Here is a 19,019-nt window from a genome sequence, read left to right on the forward strand (position 1 = left end):
GCTTCTTAGCCAACCCCCAGCGCAGCCATTCAGCTGCTTGCCTGCTCGGAAGCGGGGTATGCTATAACCCCAGCACCCGAGCAGAGCTCTGTGCTTCCTGTAGGCAAGGGAAGCCGGGACATGACTTAGTATCCCGGCTGCCCCCTGCCTGTGAACACCGGAAGCACTCTAGGGGAACAGGAAGCAGCCTGTGCTCACAGTGCACGGCTCTACTGCTCCCCCCCCCCACCAGGAACAGCACCAGCTACCTGCAGGCTGGACCCCTCTGCTCCATTCACAGCACTTATAATCAGTTCCCCTTACCCTCAGATGGATCATTCATGAGTATATGATGGTAAATTGGTCTGTGTGTATTGAATTGCTGTGTTTGTGTGTTTAACCCCTTAAGGACACACGACATGTGTGACATGTCATGATTCCCTTTTATTCCAGAAGTTTGGTCCTTAAGGGGTTAAATAAAGTGTGACTATATGTAAAGTGGTGTGAGTTTGTGCTTGAGTGACAGTGTGTGTAAGTGGCACTATGAATGAGTGTGTGTGTGTAAGTGAAATTGTGTGCATGTCAGTGACTGTGTGTGTGTGTGTGTGATACTGTATGTTAGTGACTGTGTAAATGACATGGTGTATGTCAGTGAGTGGTAAGCGAAACTGTATGTATGTCAGTGTGTGAGTGACAGTGTGTGCTAGTGTGTGTGACCATGTAATTAGATACGTATATATTAAATTATATTTAAAATATATATTAATAGAATTCTATATTAAACCGAAAAAATGTTTGTAGTAACAAATTAAATCTCAATATTATTACAAATTAAACAGCAGCAAATGCATTCATAAAGAGTGTGTGGATATATTTATTAGGCAGTATGTGTCTATTGATGTATGTATTAGGCAGTACGTGTGTATTGATTTATGCATTCAGAAGTAGGAGTATATGAATGTATTTATTAGGCGGTGTGTGTGTGTGAGGATTTATGTAATGTGCATATGGTTGATTGTATGTAAGAGGCAGTCTGTGTGGATCGATGTATTAGGCAGTGTGTTTATATGGATGCATATACTGGATGAGTATTTATATTAGGCAGTGTGTTCATTGCAATTCAGAATTTCGTGAATAAACCTGTGAGAGAATGTAGTTGCCTTCATGAGGGGGCGGCAAAATGGATTGCTGCCTAGGCCGGCAAGAATCCTTGCACCGGCCCTGGCGTATGGTAGCCCAGGAATGAGAATTACCCCCATGATGGCATACCATTTGCAAAAGTAGACAACCCAAGGTATTGAAAGTGGGGTATGTCCAGTCTTTTTTAGTAGCCACTTAGTCACAAACACTGGGCAAATTAGTTTTTTGCTTTTTTTCCACACAAAACCAAATATGAACGCTAACTTTGCCCAGTGTTTGTGACTAAGCGTCTACTGAAAAAAAGACTGGACATACCCCACTTGCAATACCTTGGGTTGTCTACTTTTTTAAATGGTATGCCATTATGGGGGTAATTCTCATTCCTGGGCTACCACACCGTCTCAAAGGTAACAGGCAAATTTCAGTTTGAAAATGGAACGTTCTATATTTGACCCTGTAACATTCCAAAACACCATAAAACCTGTTAATATGGGGGGGGTACTGTTGTACTCCTGAGACATCGCTGATTACAAATATGTGCATTTTTTTTGCAGTAAAACCTAACAGTATTATGACATTCACAGTTAAAATGTCAGACGGAAATGCAAATGTAAAAAAAATCTTATTTTCTCACATTTAAAAATGTTATTCATAATAAATTATGTTCCATATATGACTAGTTAATGATAAATTAAAGCCCTGTTTCTTCTGAACAAAATGATATATAATAAGTGTGGGTGCACTTAATGTGACAGCGGTGAATTACGGTTGAACAGACATATAGTGCAAATTCCAGTTTTTGTTTACGTTTTGTTTTGATCAGAACGTGCACTATTGACTCCGTCCTGAAGGGGTTAATTTTCTATCAAACCTGTGTCTTATCTGCACACCTGTCGCTTTAACCCTTATATTGATTCAATGCATTTCTATGAGGAGATGCAGATTGGCTTATTTAAGAGGGGTGCACCTAGCATGTGTATTTTTTTTTTTTTTTTTTTTAATCACCATAGGGGCAGAAATACAGGTTTTGTATTCCTAACCCTATAATGTTCCTTTAATATTATAGGGACATTATATTCATCAGAACAACTATAGCATGTGTGTATATACCTTTTCCAAGCCAGTTTAAGGATTGTGGAGTTACTGATTGGCACTCCACGCTTCCTGTTTAAAGAGTGCCTTTCAGGGGTCTCCTGGCACCATAATAATTTAGATGAAGTTGTTTTGGTGCCTGGAGTGTCCCTTTTAATGCAGGCGCTCTGGGGTTCAGTAATAAGGTTAGCCAATAAAGTCACATACGGAATGGGGCAAAACCACCAGGTTGCGTAATGTTGAGTCTGTAAAATCTGGATGGTGATCGCAGAATGCGGCCAGACCACTGAAATAGTTCAGACAGTGAAAATTCTACACAACCTGTCCAAATTAAGTATTCAAATAATTTGCCTGCTACCAGCTAGACTTGTGTAGGAATGTGCTTTAACTGGTGCAAACAAATCAAATTCCTTTTAATCTATGCCCAAACTAATCAACCTGTCCGGTATTTATCGATGTAGTCTTAATAATTCTTGGCAGCAGGCCAGGCTCAAAATAAATGCATGGTGCAGTATTAGATCTCCTCGTAGTTAGAAGGCGATCATATTGACCCTTATACGAGTTTTGTATTCCTCTTCTGTTGCTCTTTTTTTTTTTTTTTTTTTTTTTTTTAAATAATCTCAAAGTGATTAAGCAACACAGAGACAATACCAATAAAATGGGAACTTCCAAAAACTGGTTTGACGAGTAGAGCAGTTCCTAACTGGTAGTGTCCCTGAGAAGACCTGCTTTATCTGCAAATGAGAAAGTATCTAAAATAAAAAAAAAAAAACTAACTAAACAGGCCATACTCGAACAGCACGCACACAAATTATACACTACACAGTCAAAAGCATGTAATTGCTCATCTCTCTCCAAAACCTATGGGCATTATTATAGACTTCATCCACCTTTGCTGCTATAATAGCCTTGAGTCTTATAGGATATATTTCCAAGTGTTTTTTTTAAATATTACTGCAGCAATTTTCTGAGAATCAGTGAGGTCAGTTTAGTTGGGCAATTAGGCCAGGGCTTTAGTTGGCATTACAATTCATTTCAAAAGGTACTTGTGGGTCAGTATTTTTTTTACATGGATCTTGATAAGTCATTCCTGCATAGTCCAAAAAAGAAAGGCCTTTCTCAAAAATTCCAAGTTAAAGTACCTTGCCCAGAAAGTTATATATGTGTTAAGATGTAATTGCACTAGAAGTAGGGGGCATGGAGCCAACCATAAAAACCACTCCAGCTATTATTCCTTAGTCTTAGTGCCAACTCTATACAAAAAGGCTTATAGCCGGTGGCCAGGGGGGATGTGTGCCGGCACCATGTATGAGACCGGAAGAGGGTAAGGCAAGACGGGGCTGGAGTTCCAGGGAGGCCCTACCGGAGCTGGGGAGGTGCAGGAGGCTGGGGCCCTGGCGGACTCAACGGGGGGGGGGGGGGGAGGTGGGAAGGGACGCTGGAGGACAGCTGCAGTCTCTGAGTGCCCACAGCACGGTGGACCTTACTGCGGGCACGGATGAAAGCATTGGGGGGGAAAGGAAGGGGGCCTGCTGTGACTGGGGATGCCTGGGGGACTGGAAAGGGAACCACTGGCTCACCAAGCGCATTCCTACCCAGTGAAAACACGTGGCAAAGCAAAACTGGAGAGAGGTCCTGGGAGGTTCAGAACTCCGAGCTGGCTCCCTCGCCCCGGGCACCATCTAGCCCCCCTCCAGCGAAGTGACTCACATTTTTGTATTAAGGGTGCTTTGTTTGAGCTAACTATGTCACCTCTCCTTCTTGGGGGAGCCCATATGCACTCTACATAATTTGTTAGTTAATATATATATACAGACGCATAATGTTACAGTTCTTGTAATTGTTTTTTACTCCCATGGCTTTCCTAATTATTGCAAGCCCATGTCATAATTCATGAGACGCTGATAAGAGACAAACAGCTCTGACCTATCACAGTCATATGATGCATACGTAAGATATCGTATTAGCTATGTATACGCCGCTTATGCTGCAACACATCTAGACTGGTTGACAGATACGGTAAGGCACTGGCGATTAAGCACCCAAAAATATTATACCACTGCATAGATAAAAGCCCATAAATTATGATTAAGACGTAGCGTTACACTTGCGCATAAACACAGGCTAGGCAATTCACAGCTACATACTGCCTGCCATTGACAATATCAGAATGGCTGAATGCAATATAAAAAGCCTGCCTTTTCATTTATTTATTCATTTTGCTAGTGTTAAATACCTTTTTTAAACCTAATAAGAATACAGCTGCCCTACCTGCTAAGGCTAAATTAGGCGCTGTTACATAACTCTCATTTCTAATTACATGAATGTCTGGTTGCTCTGTTACCTTTGTCATTTATACTTAGCATAAATGTGTCATGTTTATGCTTTCTTTACTTAATGCAACATATAATTATATGGCCCTAACTTTTGTAGCAAGCACACACGGAATACATACCCAGAAGTTGAGCATAGCATGCCATTGCCCAGGCAGAAGTCGATGTATTTATGGTTTATAGTGACATGACTATGCTTTCTTTACTTAACGCATTATATAAATAAAAGGCTTTAACCCACGCAGCATGCACACACGGAATAGATATTCAGCTGTTAAGAATGGCAAACCATACCCCATGCCGAAATTGATGAATTTACGTTAATTAATTCAGTATAAAAATGACCATGTTGTTCGGTCACATTGCCCCAATGGGATTAAGGTTAATGTTATGTATTTGTCAGGATCCCGCGGGCAGCTGCGAGGGGAGGCTGCAGTCCGCTCGCGGCGCTCACCCTTCAGCCGTCCGCGGTCCCCTTCCTGGTGTGCGCTCGGCGGGCGGCATCCTCCCAGCCACGGATGCCGCCCGCGTCTTCCTCTACGTCCCCCAGCGGCAGCATGCATGACGCTGCACGCTGGGAGACCGCCCATTTTAACAAACGCCGGGGTCAGCCACCTGACCCGGCGTTAAAGGCACAGTGCCTCAATCACAGTGGGAGGTCTAGATATCTCCCACGTGTGATTGTTAATTCTGATTGGAAATTATCCAATCAGAATTAACCTATGGATTTAAATACTTACCTTTCCTGTTCCTCTCTGCCCTGTTGTGGTCTTTGCTTGCTAGTATTGCTACTGAACGTGTTTCTGGTTACGTACTCTCTGGCTTGTTTATCCGACTTTGTGACTTTCTCCTACCCTTTGACCTCGGCTTATTTCTCGTTATTCTGTCTTCTGGTTCCCCTTACTCGGCTTGTCTCCTGACTATTCTTTGTGTGCTTAGCCCGGCCACTCTAAGGTCCGGTACTGCACCTTTTCTGTGTGTGTGTTAGCGTGTTTGGTTCCCGGAATCGTGACAGTATTACTGCTTCCTTAACAGAATTATATGGTTAAGACCTGTTAACATACACAGATATGGGCCGCAATGCCTGCCTCTTAACATGCCACTTCGTTGACGCATGCCGCCATCAGATTATCTGCAGGCTTCAGTTAATGATGGTGGATTTATATAATTATAGGATCTACCCGGATGCAGTCATATATATTATTGCAGTATATAGGTTTTACTGCCTGATGGCACCATTTTGTTATTCTGTTATGATAACACTACTGACATAATAGGCCTCTGCGTAGGCAAACGTAGGCTTATAACTGAGCACGATAAGTTTATATTTTACGAAACGCACGTAACCAAATAGAAGACAGTTTATTATTATGCACATGATCTGATATACACGCCTCTGCGCAGGCGAATATCTGCATATATTTCCATGTACCGATATACACGCCTTTGCGTAGGCGACTACTTGATTTAATAATGATATGTTTGATATCCGCGTTTATGTTGTGATAACAATAAAAATATTCAAAACAAAAAGGCTTATAGTTTTTTTTCCTTCCACCAAAACCAAGAGTTTGTCAAACTGAGATTTTGAATCATTAATGATTACGCAAGATTCCCAGCTAAGTGATCTTTGTGCTACTCGAGCCACTACTTGACTGTCCATTATTACCTTTAGCTTGTAAAACATGGGAATATTTTAAGTCTGGACAGATCATTTTTTGTGATGCCGAGAGGCTTACCATTTTGTAGTTCAGCAATATTGCTCCTAGATGTTTCACTGTACAATATGAACACTTAAAGGTACACCATAATGACTACAGCTTATAGTAGTGGTTCTACTGCAAGGAGTCTGAGGGCAGTCTTTTTTTTTTTTTAAAGAAACCTTTTGAAGGAGTTAAAGGAACATTCTAGAGCAGTGTTTCCCAATTGGTGTTTCGTGGAACCGAGAACAAAATTGGGGTTCCGCAGCGATTTGCCCATCGGGTGACCCAAGTATTTCAAGCCAACTGATCGGTATCGCTGAACAGGGGCCCTCAACCGCGCCCCTGTAGTGTGGGGTGCTGGGAGGAGCTGGCAGCCTGTCACGGGAAGAGTGAGCAGCACACCAGCCTACACTCCAAGCAAGTCATACTCCTACATGAAAAAAGGTAATTTAACAGGAGGATGACTGCTAATACTGGTGTATGTATCTGTGTCAGTATGGGTAGCATTGTTTGTATCTGTGTTTAAGTGGGTATCTTTGTGCTGGGGGGAGGGGGTGGTGTCAGTGTGTGTATAACTGTGTTTCTGTTTAATATATATATGTATGTCTGTGTATGTGCAGACATCCCAACAATCAAACACCAACACAACATGCAAATACACCCCTGTAAACACAAACATGACATACAAAGACACCCCTGAAATCCAACTCTAAAATTATATACAAACACACTCTTCACTCAAACCAATAATACACAGAAATGTACATCCACATTTAAAATCCCACACTACATCCAAACACACCATTGCATGTAAATGCAAGCATAACATACAAACACACCCCTGTATGAAAATGCTAAAATTATATACAAACACCAACTCTACACACAGAAGCACACCTGCTACCAAGTAGTACAGTCTGTTTACGATCTGTAGAAATTTGCCAAAAAAGAAAACCGTACGCTCTGTTAATTAAAAGGTTTGTGCTACAGCGCAGATTGTTTTTCTCTGGGATTCCACGATGTTGGTACACTATGTCAAAGGGTTCCATGGGAAAAATTAATAGGGAACCCCTGCTCTAGCATTAGGAATACAAATATGTATTCCTAACACAGTGTTTCCTCCACGATTTAGATTACCAGGTTTTAAACTCATAAATAGCAGTGAGACTGCTTTATTAAGGTAAAGTTGTTTTGGTGCCTGTAGTGTCCCTTTAAGTCTGGAAAAAAGCAAACTTCGCCTTTTAATTTCTCACTATACATTCCTTTCAAAAATCGCCAAAGTATTGTAGAAAGGCAGATGTGGTTCTTATATCCAAAAAGTGTTCAACATCTCTGTATGGAAATTACAGATGTGAGCTCAAAGGTACCCTCTCCCTCCCACTACCTAATCCCTAGTTACTGAAGGGGTGAAAATCCCTTCAGTCACTTACCTGAGGCAGCGACGATGTCCCTCGTCGCTGTCTCCTCCTCCTCCGCGCCGCTCCTCCTACTGTCTCCGTCTGCCGGTGGGCGAGACTGATCCCTCCACCCGGCCGAGGAGACCTAATGCGCATGCACGGCAATGCCGCGCATGCGCGTTAAAGCTCCCCGTAGGAAAGCATTGAAAATGCTTTTCAATGCTTTCCTATGGGGAAATGAGTGACGCTGGAGATCATCACACAGTGTGAGGACGTCCAGCGACGCTCTAGCCCAGGTTTTCTGTGCTATGATGCAGGAAGTGCCCTCTAGTGACTGTTTTTATAAGAGGTGGAGTTAACCCTGCAAGGTAATTATTGCAGTTTATAAAAAAAAAAACTGCAATAATTACACTTGCAGGGTTAAGAGTAGTGGGAGTTGGCACCCAGAGTGCCTGGAGTGTCCCTTTAACGTCTATGGCTGGGAAAATATTTAAATTATTATTAAGAGCTAATATTCAAGCATTCATTGGGAACAACAATGTCATTAGCAGAAATCAACATGGTTTTATTTAACATAGATCATGTCTAACTTGATTACATTCTACAAAGACGTGAGTAGATGTATAGATCAGAGTGTTGCAATGAATGTGATCTATTTGGATTTTGACATTGTGTTCGATACAGTTATCCTCAAAAGGTTTGTGTTCAAATTAAAAGACATTGGTTTAGATGAAAATTTTGTTGGATACGTTTACTTAAAGGGACTCTCCAGTGCCAGGAAAACAATCAGTTTCCTGGCACTGCAGGTCCCCTCTCCCTCCAACCTTCCATCCCCGGTTGCTGAAGGGGTGAAAACCCCTTCAGTCACTTACCAGAGGCAGCAACATGTCCCACGTCGCTGCTTCTAACTTCACCGACGCTCCTCCCCTTCATCACGTCAGCCAGTGGGGGAGACTGATCACGCCCCCCTGGCTGGAGAGACCTAATGCGCATGCACAGCAATGCCGCGCACACGCATTAGACCTCTCCATAGGAAAGCATTGAAAATGCTTTTCAATGCATTCCTATGGGGATTTTAGAGACGCTGGAGGTCCTCACACAGCGTGAGGACGTCCAGCGACGCTATAGCACAGATAATCTGTGCTATGATCCCGGAAGAGCCCTCTAGTGGCTGTCTAGTAGCCACTAAAGGAGGAGTTAACCCTGCAAGGTAATTATTGCAGTTTAAAAAAACTGCAATAATTACAGTTGCAGGATTAAGGGTAGTGGGAGTTGGCACCCAGACCACTCCAATGGGCAGAAGTGGTCTGGGTGACTGGAGTGTCCCTTAAAAGATAGAATACAGAGAGATGTCATTAATGGTAATTATTTAAACTGGGAAAAAGTAGAAAGTGTCATCAAGGATCTGTTCTGGGAACGCTTCTATTTAATATATTTATAAACGCTGTTTTCGTCAGGCTTAAAATCTATATAACGGAAAATGTGCAAATAACCAAGCCACTGTCTCTTGCAAAACCTGACTTACGCTGTTGTGGCGTTTATCTATAATTTTATACTATTGAATTCTACTTAGTCTTGCTCTGACGATATAGCTGTTTAGTTGAGCTTGCTAAAAATTTGCGAATTCCCATGCCACAACTTTTGTGAATCTTGAAATACGCTGTTGTGGCGTCTGTTGATACCCTGTAACCACCTGCACAACAAAAATAAAGAATAAAAAAATATTATATATATATATATATATATATATATATTTATTTATTTATTTTATACTAATGCGGCTACAATCAATCTATCTATATATCTATATATCGATAGATAGAAGCCGCATTAGTCCAATAAAAAAGGTATTAGAAGATACGAATTTTTGCTGTTATATATATATATATATATATATATATATTTTATAAATCATCTTAAAATAAGCATCGAAAGTCATGTTTCAGTGTTTGCAGATGACCCAAAACTAGGTAAGGTATTGCAATATGAGCAGGATACTTCTACAGTGTGAAGGGATCTAGATACTTTATTAGAGAACAGGGCACTCGAGGCAGATTGCATTTAATGTAGATACACAATTTACACCCTAAATGGTAATAAAAACAGATAAGTCACTGTAAGAGGAGTAAAGCATATACCAGGAGCTTCTATGGTGAACCTTACAACACCACTAAAACTAAATCAAGCAAACACTTATACAAAGTATAAGTAAACAAGCTCCAAAACGAAAGCTGAGTAATATGAACATATACCAATCTAATACCACAGATCTAAAAGAAAAAAAAAAAAAAAAAAAACCTGCATATAGTGTAATACAGTAAATACAGGGGGGAGGGTAAGAGAGAGCACTCATGAGACGTAGAAGTATGCAGGCTTTTCTCCCCAAATGGGGTAAAAATCCATGTGACTGTGCTTTAATTCATAGATTGGAATAAAGTACTTCCTGCTTATCTGTGATATTAGATTGGTATATGTTATACCAAGTGGTATCTACTCATGTTACTCACATATTGTTTTGGAGCTTGTTTTTTTTACACTTTGTGTAAGTGTTTGCAAAATAGTAATAAGTTAGGGAAATCAACACATGAAAAGGATATGGTAATAATTATAGATATCAAACTAGGTAACAATCTCAACCAGCAGTTGCTAAGGCAAGGAAGATATTGTTATGCATAAAATAATAATTAGTTCTATGGGAGAAACATAATTTTACCTCTTTAGAAATCAATGTTAAGACCATACATTGAATATGTCATGTAATTTTAGGCACCCGTTCTAAAATATATTATTGCAGTAAAACAAGTACAGAAGCAGGCTACATAATCAATACAGGAAATGGAAGATTTTACTTCTGAAGAAAAGCAAACAAACTTAAATATGTTTAGAAAAACAATGCCTCAGAGGGGATATGGTAACTTTATATCAATATATTCAGGCCAATACAAACCATTGTTTGAATATCTATTCATAAACAGGGCTATACATAGGACACGGTCACTCATTTAGACTGGAAGAAAGGAGATTTAGTCTAAGGCAGAGTAAATGGTTCTTTACAAATAGAACAATAAAGATGTGGGATTATCTGCCTGAAGAGGTGGTTTTATCAGAGTCTGTACATATGTTTAAACAGTTCTGGATTAATTCTTAAAAATAATATTTAGGGATATAATATTTAACAGTTGGGTAACAGCTTATTGATTAAAGGAAAGAGCCAACTGCCATTCTGAGGCTGAGCACGACTTATTTTTTCCTAGTTTGTTGCAAAATTAAAAAGTGCTTCAAACTGCGTATTTGCCTTCTTTATGATCAACAGCAGAAATGGATGTGTAAAAGGCTAAACTGGATGGATGCAAGTCTTTTTCACAATATGTGTAAATGGATTCTAAGCTGTTCTGAGTTTATAAGAAGTGCCTGAGTAGTATTTGTAAAAATAAAAATAAAAAATTACACAAGTGACAATGTGTATAGTGGTTGCACTCAAATAATTCTACATCTGGCAGTTTGTGTTAATGAAAATATGTACCTAATAAAGTGTCCACTGAATTCATATACATAATGGTAAATAAAAAATGCATAACAGAGATAGATAGAAGATACTCTATACGTTGCCCAAGTTTTATAGGCCCTGCCTATAAACATGTAATTTTCAATAACATGAAATAGAACAATGTTGAACTTTATTGGAACCGAGTATGTGTTAAAAGGTTTTGCTTTTTAACCCTTTTCACAGTGGGGGCAGTGGGACAAAATAGTGTTAGAAATAGTTTTAGGAACACAAACTCCAACCTAAAAGTTTTAATAAACTGCTATGTTTACATTTGCAGGGTTAATTCACCGAAAATCGCATTCAGCGTGCAGAACGTCTATAGGAAAGCATTGAGAAATGCTTTCCTATGCACGCGCGCGGCTCTTGCCGCTCCACTCGGGAGTGGATGTCGGCGGGGGAGGAGAAGTCACCAGTGCCGAGGGAGCCTGGCGCTGGATTAAAGTAACTGAAGGGTTTTAACCCCTTCAGCACCAAGGGAGGGGGGCCCTGAGAGGTTATATAGTGTCAGGAAAACGAGTTTGTTTTCCTGACACTATAGTCATCCTTTAAAGATTATGATTACCCTTTGTCATTCCACAAGGGACTCATTATCAAGACCAATCATCTTCCATACTAGGTAGAAAAACCTCTGGAACTCTTTCCATTAATAAATATGAGATGCAGAACCATCCACTTTCTGATATAAACTAAAAAAAAAAAAAAAAATTCCAAGGCATTTCTTCCCATCACAAGATAACCCATTCACTACCAAGCGCTCTTCAAAAATAAAAGCATAACAAGGATTTCAAACATGATTCATCATTAACACAGTGTATAAAATTATAATTGCGCTAATCAACACTTTTAATTCTTCATTTATTAATTTTTACTTGAACACCCCAAACACCATAACCACTGACAGTCCTATCCTTCCAAGCTATTCTCTTTTCATTTCATTTTTACTGGCTTATCCAAGTGGCTGGTGGCCATGCCACGGTCAATAGTGATAAGGGCCAGTATCAAGACTGTCTGGCGTGAACATTAAGCTCTGAGGTGCACAGGTCTGCAGATAATCTCTGCACAACTAACCAACCAGGATTATCAACCTGCAAAAATGTTTAGGCTGGAACATTAAAATATAAGCCTTGCTGCAGTACAGGTAATGTAAGAACACTGCCATTATGAGGAAAACCTGGCTCACAGGATGCAAACATTTTGCACATTTTACAAAAGCAAATAAAATAGCTTAATCTGACAAATTAGGCAAGGTGTGGCCATCTTGAAAAAAAAAAAGTTATGATGTACTGTGAAGCATAAAACTTCATATTAGATATTCCATAAAATTCCCTGCTATAAAATGCTTTTTTTTCTACATCGTAATTGTCAATAAAACATTTCAAGGTCTCTAATGCAATATAATCAAAATAAATTTGAGGTACAGTTTTACTTCCTGATAACACAAAGTAATGAATTTGAAAGAAAGATTAAAGTACAATTTTCATAGTTTCCATATCATAAGCACCGCTTCTAATTATGTCATACAGAATGTACAGTAAAAATGCACTAGTCATGAACTTGTGAAAAACTACATTACATGAACTGTAAGAAAGGATCAATAAAGAAGCAATAGATCACAGTTTCTCATAGAACAAAGATCACTGAAGCAAATCAGGATTCCATTCAACTTTTAAGCTGAATCAATATGAAGGGGTGTCAGAAATGCAATCTCCTGCTATCCAAGGTTAACAAAATGAACTTGGTTAGGTATTAAGTCTTGTGAATGTGCAAATGAACACTAGTAGAGCCAAAATAATGGTTAATAATAAAAATTGGTATTGAACAATCCATTGTAAAATTGTACATTTGTTGAACAATAATAATTTTTTTTATAAACCTTTTAAAATGATTTAATATAATTTAAAAATATTCAAAGTTTGTATTTTGATATTTTTATATTAAAATATTTTGAGATTTTAATATTTGAAAAGAATAATAATTTTAAAGAGTTTATCCTAAAATATTAAATAGAGCCTAAATAAACTTTAGACTAAATTCCGTTTGTCTTTTTTTACTTAGCCCGAGAAATAGCGATAATGTGGGGTAGTTCCTCTACGTATTTTAGATGACGCGAATACATTTACAAACGATTCAATTGGTTAGGTTTGTTTTAGATACTTTTGTAATTATCTGTATATGCTTATAGTAGTTTAAATGCCAAAATATCAGAGTGTTGCAATAAGCAATGATACCCTTATTATTGGACTAACATAATACTTAAAAGATAAGCTTTCAAGAGTTTTCCTCTCTTCCTCTGGTCTAAAGAACTATTGATCAATATGATAGTTTAAAGGGACACTCCAGGCACCCAGACCACTTCTACCCATTGGAGTGGTCTGGGTGCCAACTCCCACCACCCTTAACCCTGCAAGTGTAATTATTACAGTTTAGGTCCCCACGCCGGCTGGCAGGGGAGGAGCATGGGCGAAGCCTGACCCAGAGCCGAGGGACATCGGCGCTGGATTCAGGTAAGTCACTAAAGGGGTTTTAACACCTTCAGCAACATGGGATGGGGGGATGGGAGGGAGAGGGGGTTCTGCAGTGTCGGGAAAACTGATATTGTCCTGGCACTGGAGAGTCTCTTTAAATCAAATGTTGACTCTCCTCTGTTTATTTACTTCTTCTGGCTATTCTCAACTAATCTGCACCTTTGCCTCTCAGGCACATCGTCTGCTATTTATGATACCCCACTCACTCCCCTACTCTAACATCAGTGTTGTTCCTACTATCATATTGATTAGTATTTCTTCAGACATTAACAGAGCACACTCACAAGATTTGGAATTCTAAATTGCTTTTATTCGAGCAAATTCATTGAACAAGAGATCATATTGGCTGTGATGTATGCAAGTTTCCTGCATACCATGATTCGCCATCAAACAGGTATACAGGTGATGTAAACTCTGCTGCAAAACTACAAGGAATAGACAAGCCCACCTCAGGGCTTTATCTTAGAGATGTTCAGGCTATGCCTCACCTTGAACTACTTCCGATTTGATGGTGTCTTCTATATTCAAAAAACTGGCATTTTAATGGGGGCACCAATGGTCTCCCTGTAGGCTAATCCATACTTTAAGCTTATGAACAGGAATACATACTGTCAAAATATGGGTCATATTTTTTTAAAATACCTGCGCTACATCGACAATGTTTTTGTGATCTGGACTGGACGTGAGTGCCATCACCAGTGAGATTCACCTATCGTTATAGGCATGATCAAACTGAATTTCTGGATTTACTGATTTTCATTGAGGGCAGCATTGGCTACACGCTGTTCTCTAAACACTCTGATCATAATTCCCGGTTACATGCATCCATTTTTCACCTGAAGAAATTGAAGGAGTCTCTACCTAAACAGTAATTCCTAATTGTATTGCGCAACAATTCTGATGAAACTTGTTCAGATGCACAGGTAGCGGTAATGTATGAGAAGTTTCTAGAATGGGACTCTACAAAACAACATTTTGAAACGTGCTTATCAGCAGCCATAGCAAAGTTCCAATGAACCTTTAAAGCATTCTGAGAAAACAGGAGGAGATCGGCTAGTATTTCCACAAACCTTCCACACAAATTCTCCTGCGTTGGCAGGCATTATTGCAAAAGATTGGGAGATACTCCGGAAAGATTTTTTCCTCCAATATTTAAACTTCCCCATATGATTAGTCATCGTAAAGGGTCCAACCTAAGGGACAGACTGCTGCATACAGACAAATATTCACTTATTAAGAATAAAACCTGCCAACGCAAACACTGGGTGCTATCAGTGTCTGAACTGTACTGCCTACAATTCTATGACAATTGGCAAGTCAATTTCCCATCCCAGATCTGGCAAGGAATTTAAGATCAGACATCGCATTACATGCATGACTACACGTTATATACAAAATCACCTGTCCTTGCAGATTGGTCTATATTGGGTTAAGTTCGAACGGCTTAAGAGAAAGGATTATGGCAGCCAGTTTTCAAGGGACATATTTGTGGAAGTCGGTCATCCACTTCCCTCTCTCAGGTTTATAGGTAGAGATTATATACCTATATCACCACATAGAGAAGACTGTGAAATTCAACTCCTTAGGCGAGAACTTGGATTTATACCCTGGACACTGTCCTGAAATGGACTGAATGAGAAAAAAAACAATTTAATTGTTTTTTGCCCCGTACATAGACTTACTCTAAGGGCTTGCTTGTTTCAACTGCCAGCATTTTCTGCTGTGTTATGATATTTTTTTCTGAACCACATATGAGGGGGGGATCACCAGTTAGTGTTAAACTGGCACCTACCCCTGCTTCTGTGTCATATGGTTTTTAGGCATAGAGCTCCTGGAACCATAACACCTGCAGCAGGTTGCTGTGGTTATGGTGATTAAAGTGCCCCTTTAATCTACTTTATTGTAATTTTCTTTTCATGTACTTTCTAGGTACAAAAACAAAATCATATAAAGAAATAGATCTTTTTAAAATTGTGCACAATTTGTTTTAACAGTTTGAAACAATATTTGAATCAGACGTACAAATCATGTACAAACGACTTGTAACTATCTTGCAATTTCATAAAAATAAAGGTTTTGATTATTGTATGTTTTGATGATAACATCAGCCCGTTGTAGGTTGTGATCAGTGGGAAAACCCAACATCACATAATATCCCTGCTATATTTTCCTTCTGTTCTTTTTCTTATTACAAAAAAGTTTTTCAGGCCTCATCATGAGCTCTGTCTCACAAGCAGATATAATATTTTGTGGCTAATTGCATCATCTATCCAACAGGCTGGTCATGTACCTTCAGGGTGCAATGCATAAAAAAATTAAAAGGAGACTTCTTAAGTTTCTTGTATGTTGTAGGGCATTGGTTCCAAAACCCATTTCTCAAGGCACAACAACAATCCTGGATTTAAGCACTTCCTAATTCTGTTCCTATAAAAAAATACAAACAAAATCTGGATAGTCTGTGTGCCTTTTTAACAAGGCTAGGAAACACTGTTCCTCAAATGATCTAAATGAGTCTCCATGTTTAGCCGCTGCAGTGGCTCCTTTAATTAAAAAAGGGTTACTCCAACTAAAAACAGTGATTTAATAAAATGGTTTTGGATGGAGTAAACTTTCCTAGCTTGGTGCTACCCCCTCCCCATCCCATAAAACAGAAAAAAAATTATTCCCTAGGATCCACAGCAAGGCCAAGTTCTCCAGGCTGCCTGATCCTCCTCCTGTGATGTCACTTTGCTTTACTGGAGAACGAAGGATGGATTAAGGAGTCAATCGTGCCGTCACAGGTAAACTATCTCCAGCATTCTATGCGAATGATAGTTGCTCACTATGGAAAGGGGTGCTATATCAATGAGGGCAGAGTTTCAAACTGAAATGTTGCACATAGAAACATAGAATGTGACGGCAGATAAGAACCATTCAGCCCATGAAGTCTGCCCAATTTTCTAAATACTTTCATTAGTCCCTTGCCTTATCTTATCTCATTTACCAGTCCAGTCCGTGACTGGACTGGTAAATGTCTTGGAGTCGTATAGAGGGAGAGACAGAGTGATGCGAACATTATGCTATAGCTGCCAACTGTTCGGTGGAGTCATGACGCAGAAGAATGGAGAGAAGAAGAATTGGGAAAGAAGCCTCCTTATTGTGGCTTCTCAGCTTAGCCTCTGCCGAACAGTACTGCGTTTATTTGATGATCTGGCCATGCTAGCTTACTCAATGAAGTATGGTCTGGGGAAAAGGGAAGAGGACTGTCTTGTCCGCTGGATATCGGTCATTGGTAACATTGCTGACCAGCTCTACTACCCTTGTGAGCACATGGCATGGGCTGCAGATGCTGGTGTTATCCGCATGAAATCTGATAAGTGGTGGACAGCCAGTACTGCACTTTGTGGCCTCTCTCTTTTTTTAGGAATTCTACGATCTTTCAGAATTTTACTCAAGCTCACAAGACACAGAGAAAAGCACCATAAAGCTCCAAAAAGAGGTACCCAGTATCCTGCATTTCGGTAACAGGAAGAATCTTCCAAAAACCAGAGGAGAAATAAAATCCCAGATAAGCTGCTTATCCGCTGCACATACAGACTACAAGTGAAGTGTTGCACATACATGACCAATTTAAAACACTCAAGTGGTCGTGTTGCTTGGAGTAATAATTTAACCGCTAGATTGAAACAAGCATTTTAGTGTAGTGGGAACTCCTTCGTATTTATGCAGATAGCACATTTTCCACATTTCTTTCTGTGAAGGAGCCCTGATAATAGCAATAAAGCTCTGCATTATTCTTTTGCCTGTGCAGCTTTTAAATCCCAAGAACTGTGTTTCTCCCTTCACACAAGGCATACATCCACTGGCGGAACTGCAGGGGTCGCAGCTGCCCTGTGGACCCCCTGTGACCGCAAGCATTTTGGTGCAACTCGGAAAAACTGCCGGGCCGCATTGAAGGAGCTCATCGGTTGGCAATGGATTTCCTGGGGCCCAGTCATCACTGCTCAGTTTTAAGAGCGCGACCGGGCCCCAGTGATGTCAGAGCTGGGAGGAAGCTGTCAATTCCTCCCAGCCAACAGAGCGCCGGGCAGGAGGAGAGGAGGGAGTCAGAGTGGGAGCTCTGACTCCCATCAGCATGAGGCAGCCACTGGACCCCAGGGAAGTCACTAAATATGTTTAAGTTTGTGTGTGTGTGTGAGATAGAGAATGTCTGTATCAGTATTTATGGGTGTGTGTGTGTTTCTGTATGTGTATCTGTTTGCCTACATGTGTGCCTGTATGTGTATCTGAATGTTTGTCATTAAGTGTGTATGTGTATCTGCATGCATGTCTTTATGTGTATCTGTCTGTATGTGTATCTGCTTTTCTGCATATGTGTATCTGTACGTCTATGCGTATGTGTCTGCATGTGTATTTGCCCCTATGTATGTGTGTCGCTGTTTATATCTGTATGAGTGCCATTCTGTGTATGTGCAACTGCATGTGTGTCTGTGTCTATGTCTGTCTGTCTGTGTATCCGCATGTGTGTCAGTGTTTGTATCTGTAGAAGTGTCATTCTGTGTGTCGGTGTATTAGCATGTGTGTCCGTGTATGTATCTGTATGTGTTATACAAATGGAGGGGGGGGGGGCGAGGAGGTGCATGTGGAGGCCCTAGGCCACTTTTCGCACCGGGACCCTGTGGTTTCTACTTACGGGGAAATGTGTATAACACTATATGACTGGATTTTAAAAATTGTTAGTGTTTGGGCCATTAACCTACACCACTACCTTCTGTTCTATCCACAGCACCGTGGTAGGGGTTCTATCTTGTAAAATAGAGTCAGCTATGGGACTATAATTAAAAAAGTCATGCATGTTGTCATAGTTTTGGCACAGGATCAACGGGGTTTACCTGAATTGCTTTTGTAACCTGAATTCTCTGTCTTTTTTGTTGTGTTTGGCATTTTTTTCTGTTCTGGCAGGAAGGAAAACCCCTTTGATTACAGAGCATTGCTGTGTCTGCATGACAACACCTTCACAGAGACCCCCCATGCTGTGCCTAAAGACAATAATAAAACATTCAGGGCCTTATAATATAAGAATCATGTTCTTAGATCAAATAGGAGTCCACATCACTAATCTACACACCCAGCACACGTGACTTAAAACACTATACTGTCAGGGGTACTGGCGATTCGGATCACCCTAACCTAATCCTAAAAGAGCTTGATCACTACCCGGGCTAGTGGCTGCCCAGAGAGCGCTCTCTCTGGTGCTACCTGAGTGGAGATATCCACCAGAGAGAGAGACACGAGCCAGCAAAGAATCCCTGGAACTGTGAGTG

General features: G+C 40.2%; 2 protein-coding genes across 3 annotated transcripts in view; one reads left to right on the forward strand and one right to left on the reverse strand.

Moving 5' to 3' along the window:
• The window catches only part of LOC134586193 (peroxisomal membrane protein 11C-like), a 47,948-nt gene extending 30,728 nt beyond the window's left edge, over window positions 1-17,220 (forward strand). Inside the window, exon 2 of the mRNA XM_063441691.1 lies at window positions 16,673-17,220. Coding sequence (XP_063297761.1) covers window positions 16,673-17,220 — 548 coding nt within the window. The remainder of the gene's footprint in view (window positions 1-16,672) is intronic.
• The window catches only part of TBL1XR1 (TBL1X/Y related 1), a 106,040-nt gene that overhangs the window by 74,193 nt on the left and 12,828 nt on the right, over window positions 1-19,019 (reverse strand). The window lies entirely within an intron of this gene.

Source organism: Pelobates fuscus, chromosome 2 (assembly GCF_036172605.1).
Source record: "Pelobates fuscus isolate aPelFus1 chromosome 2, aPelFus1.pri, whole genome shotgun sequence".
Lineage (NCBI taxonomy): Eukaryota > Metazoa > Chordata > Amphibia > Anura > Pelobatidae > Pelobates > Pelobates fuscus.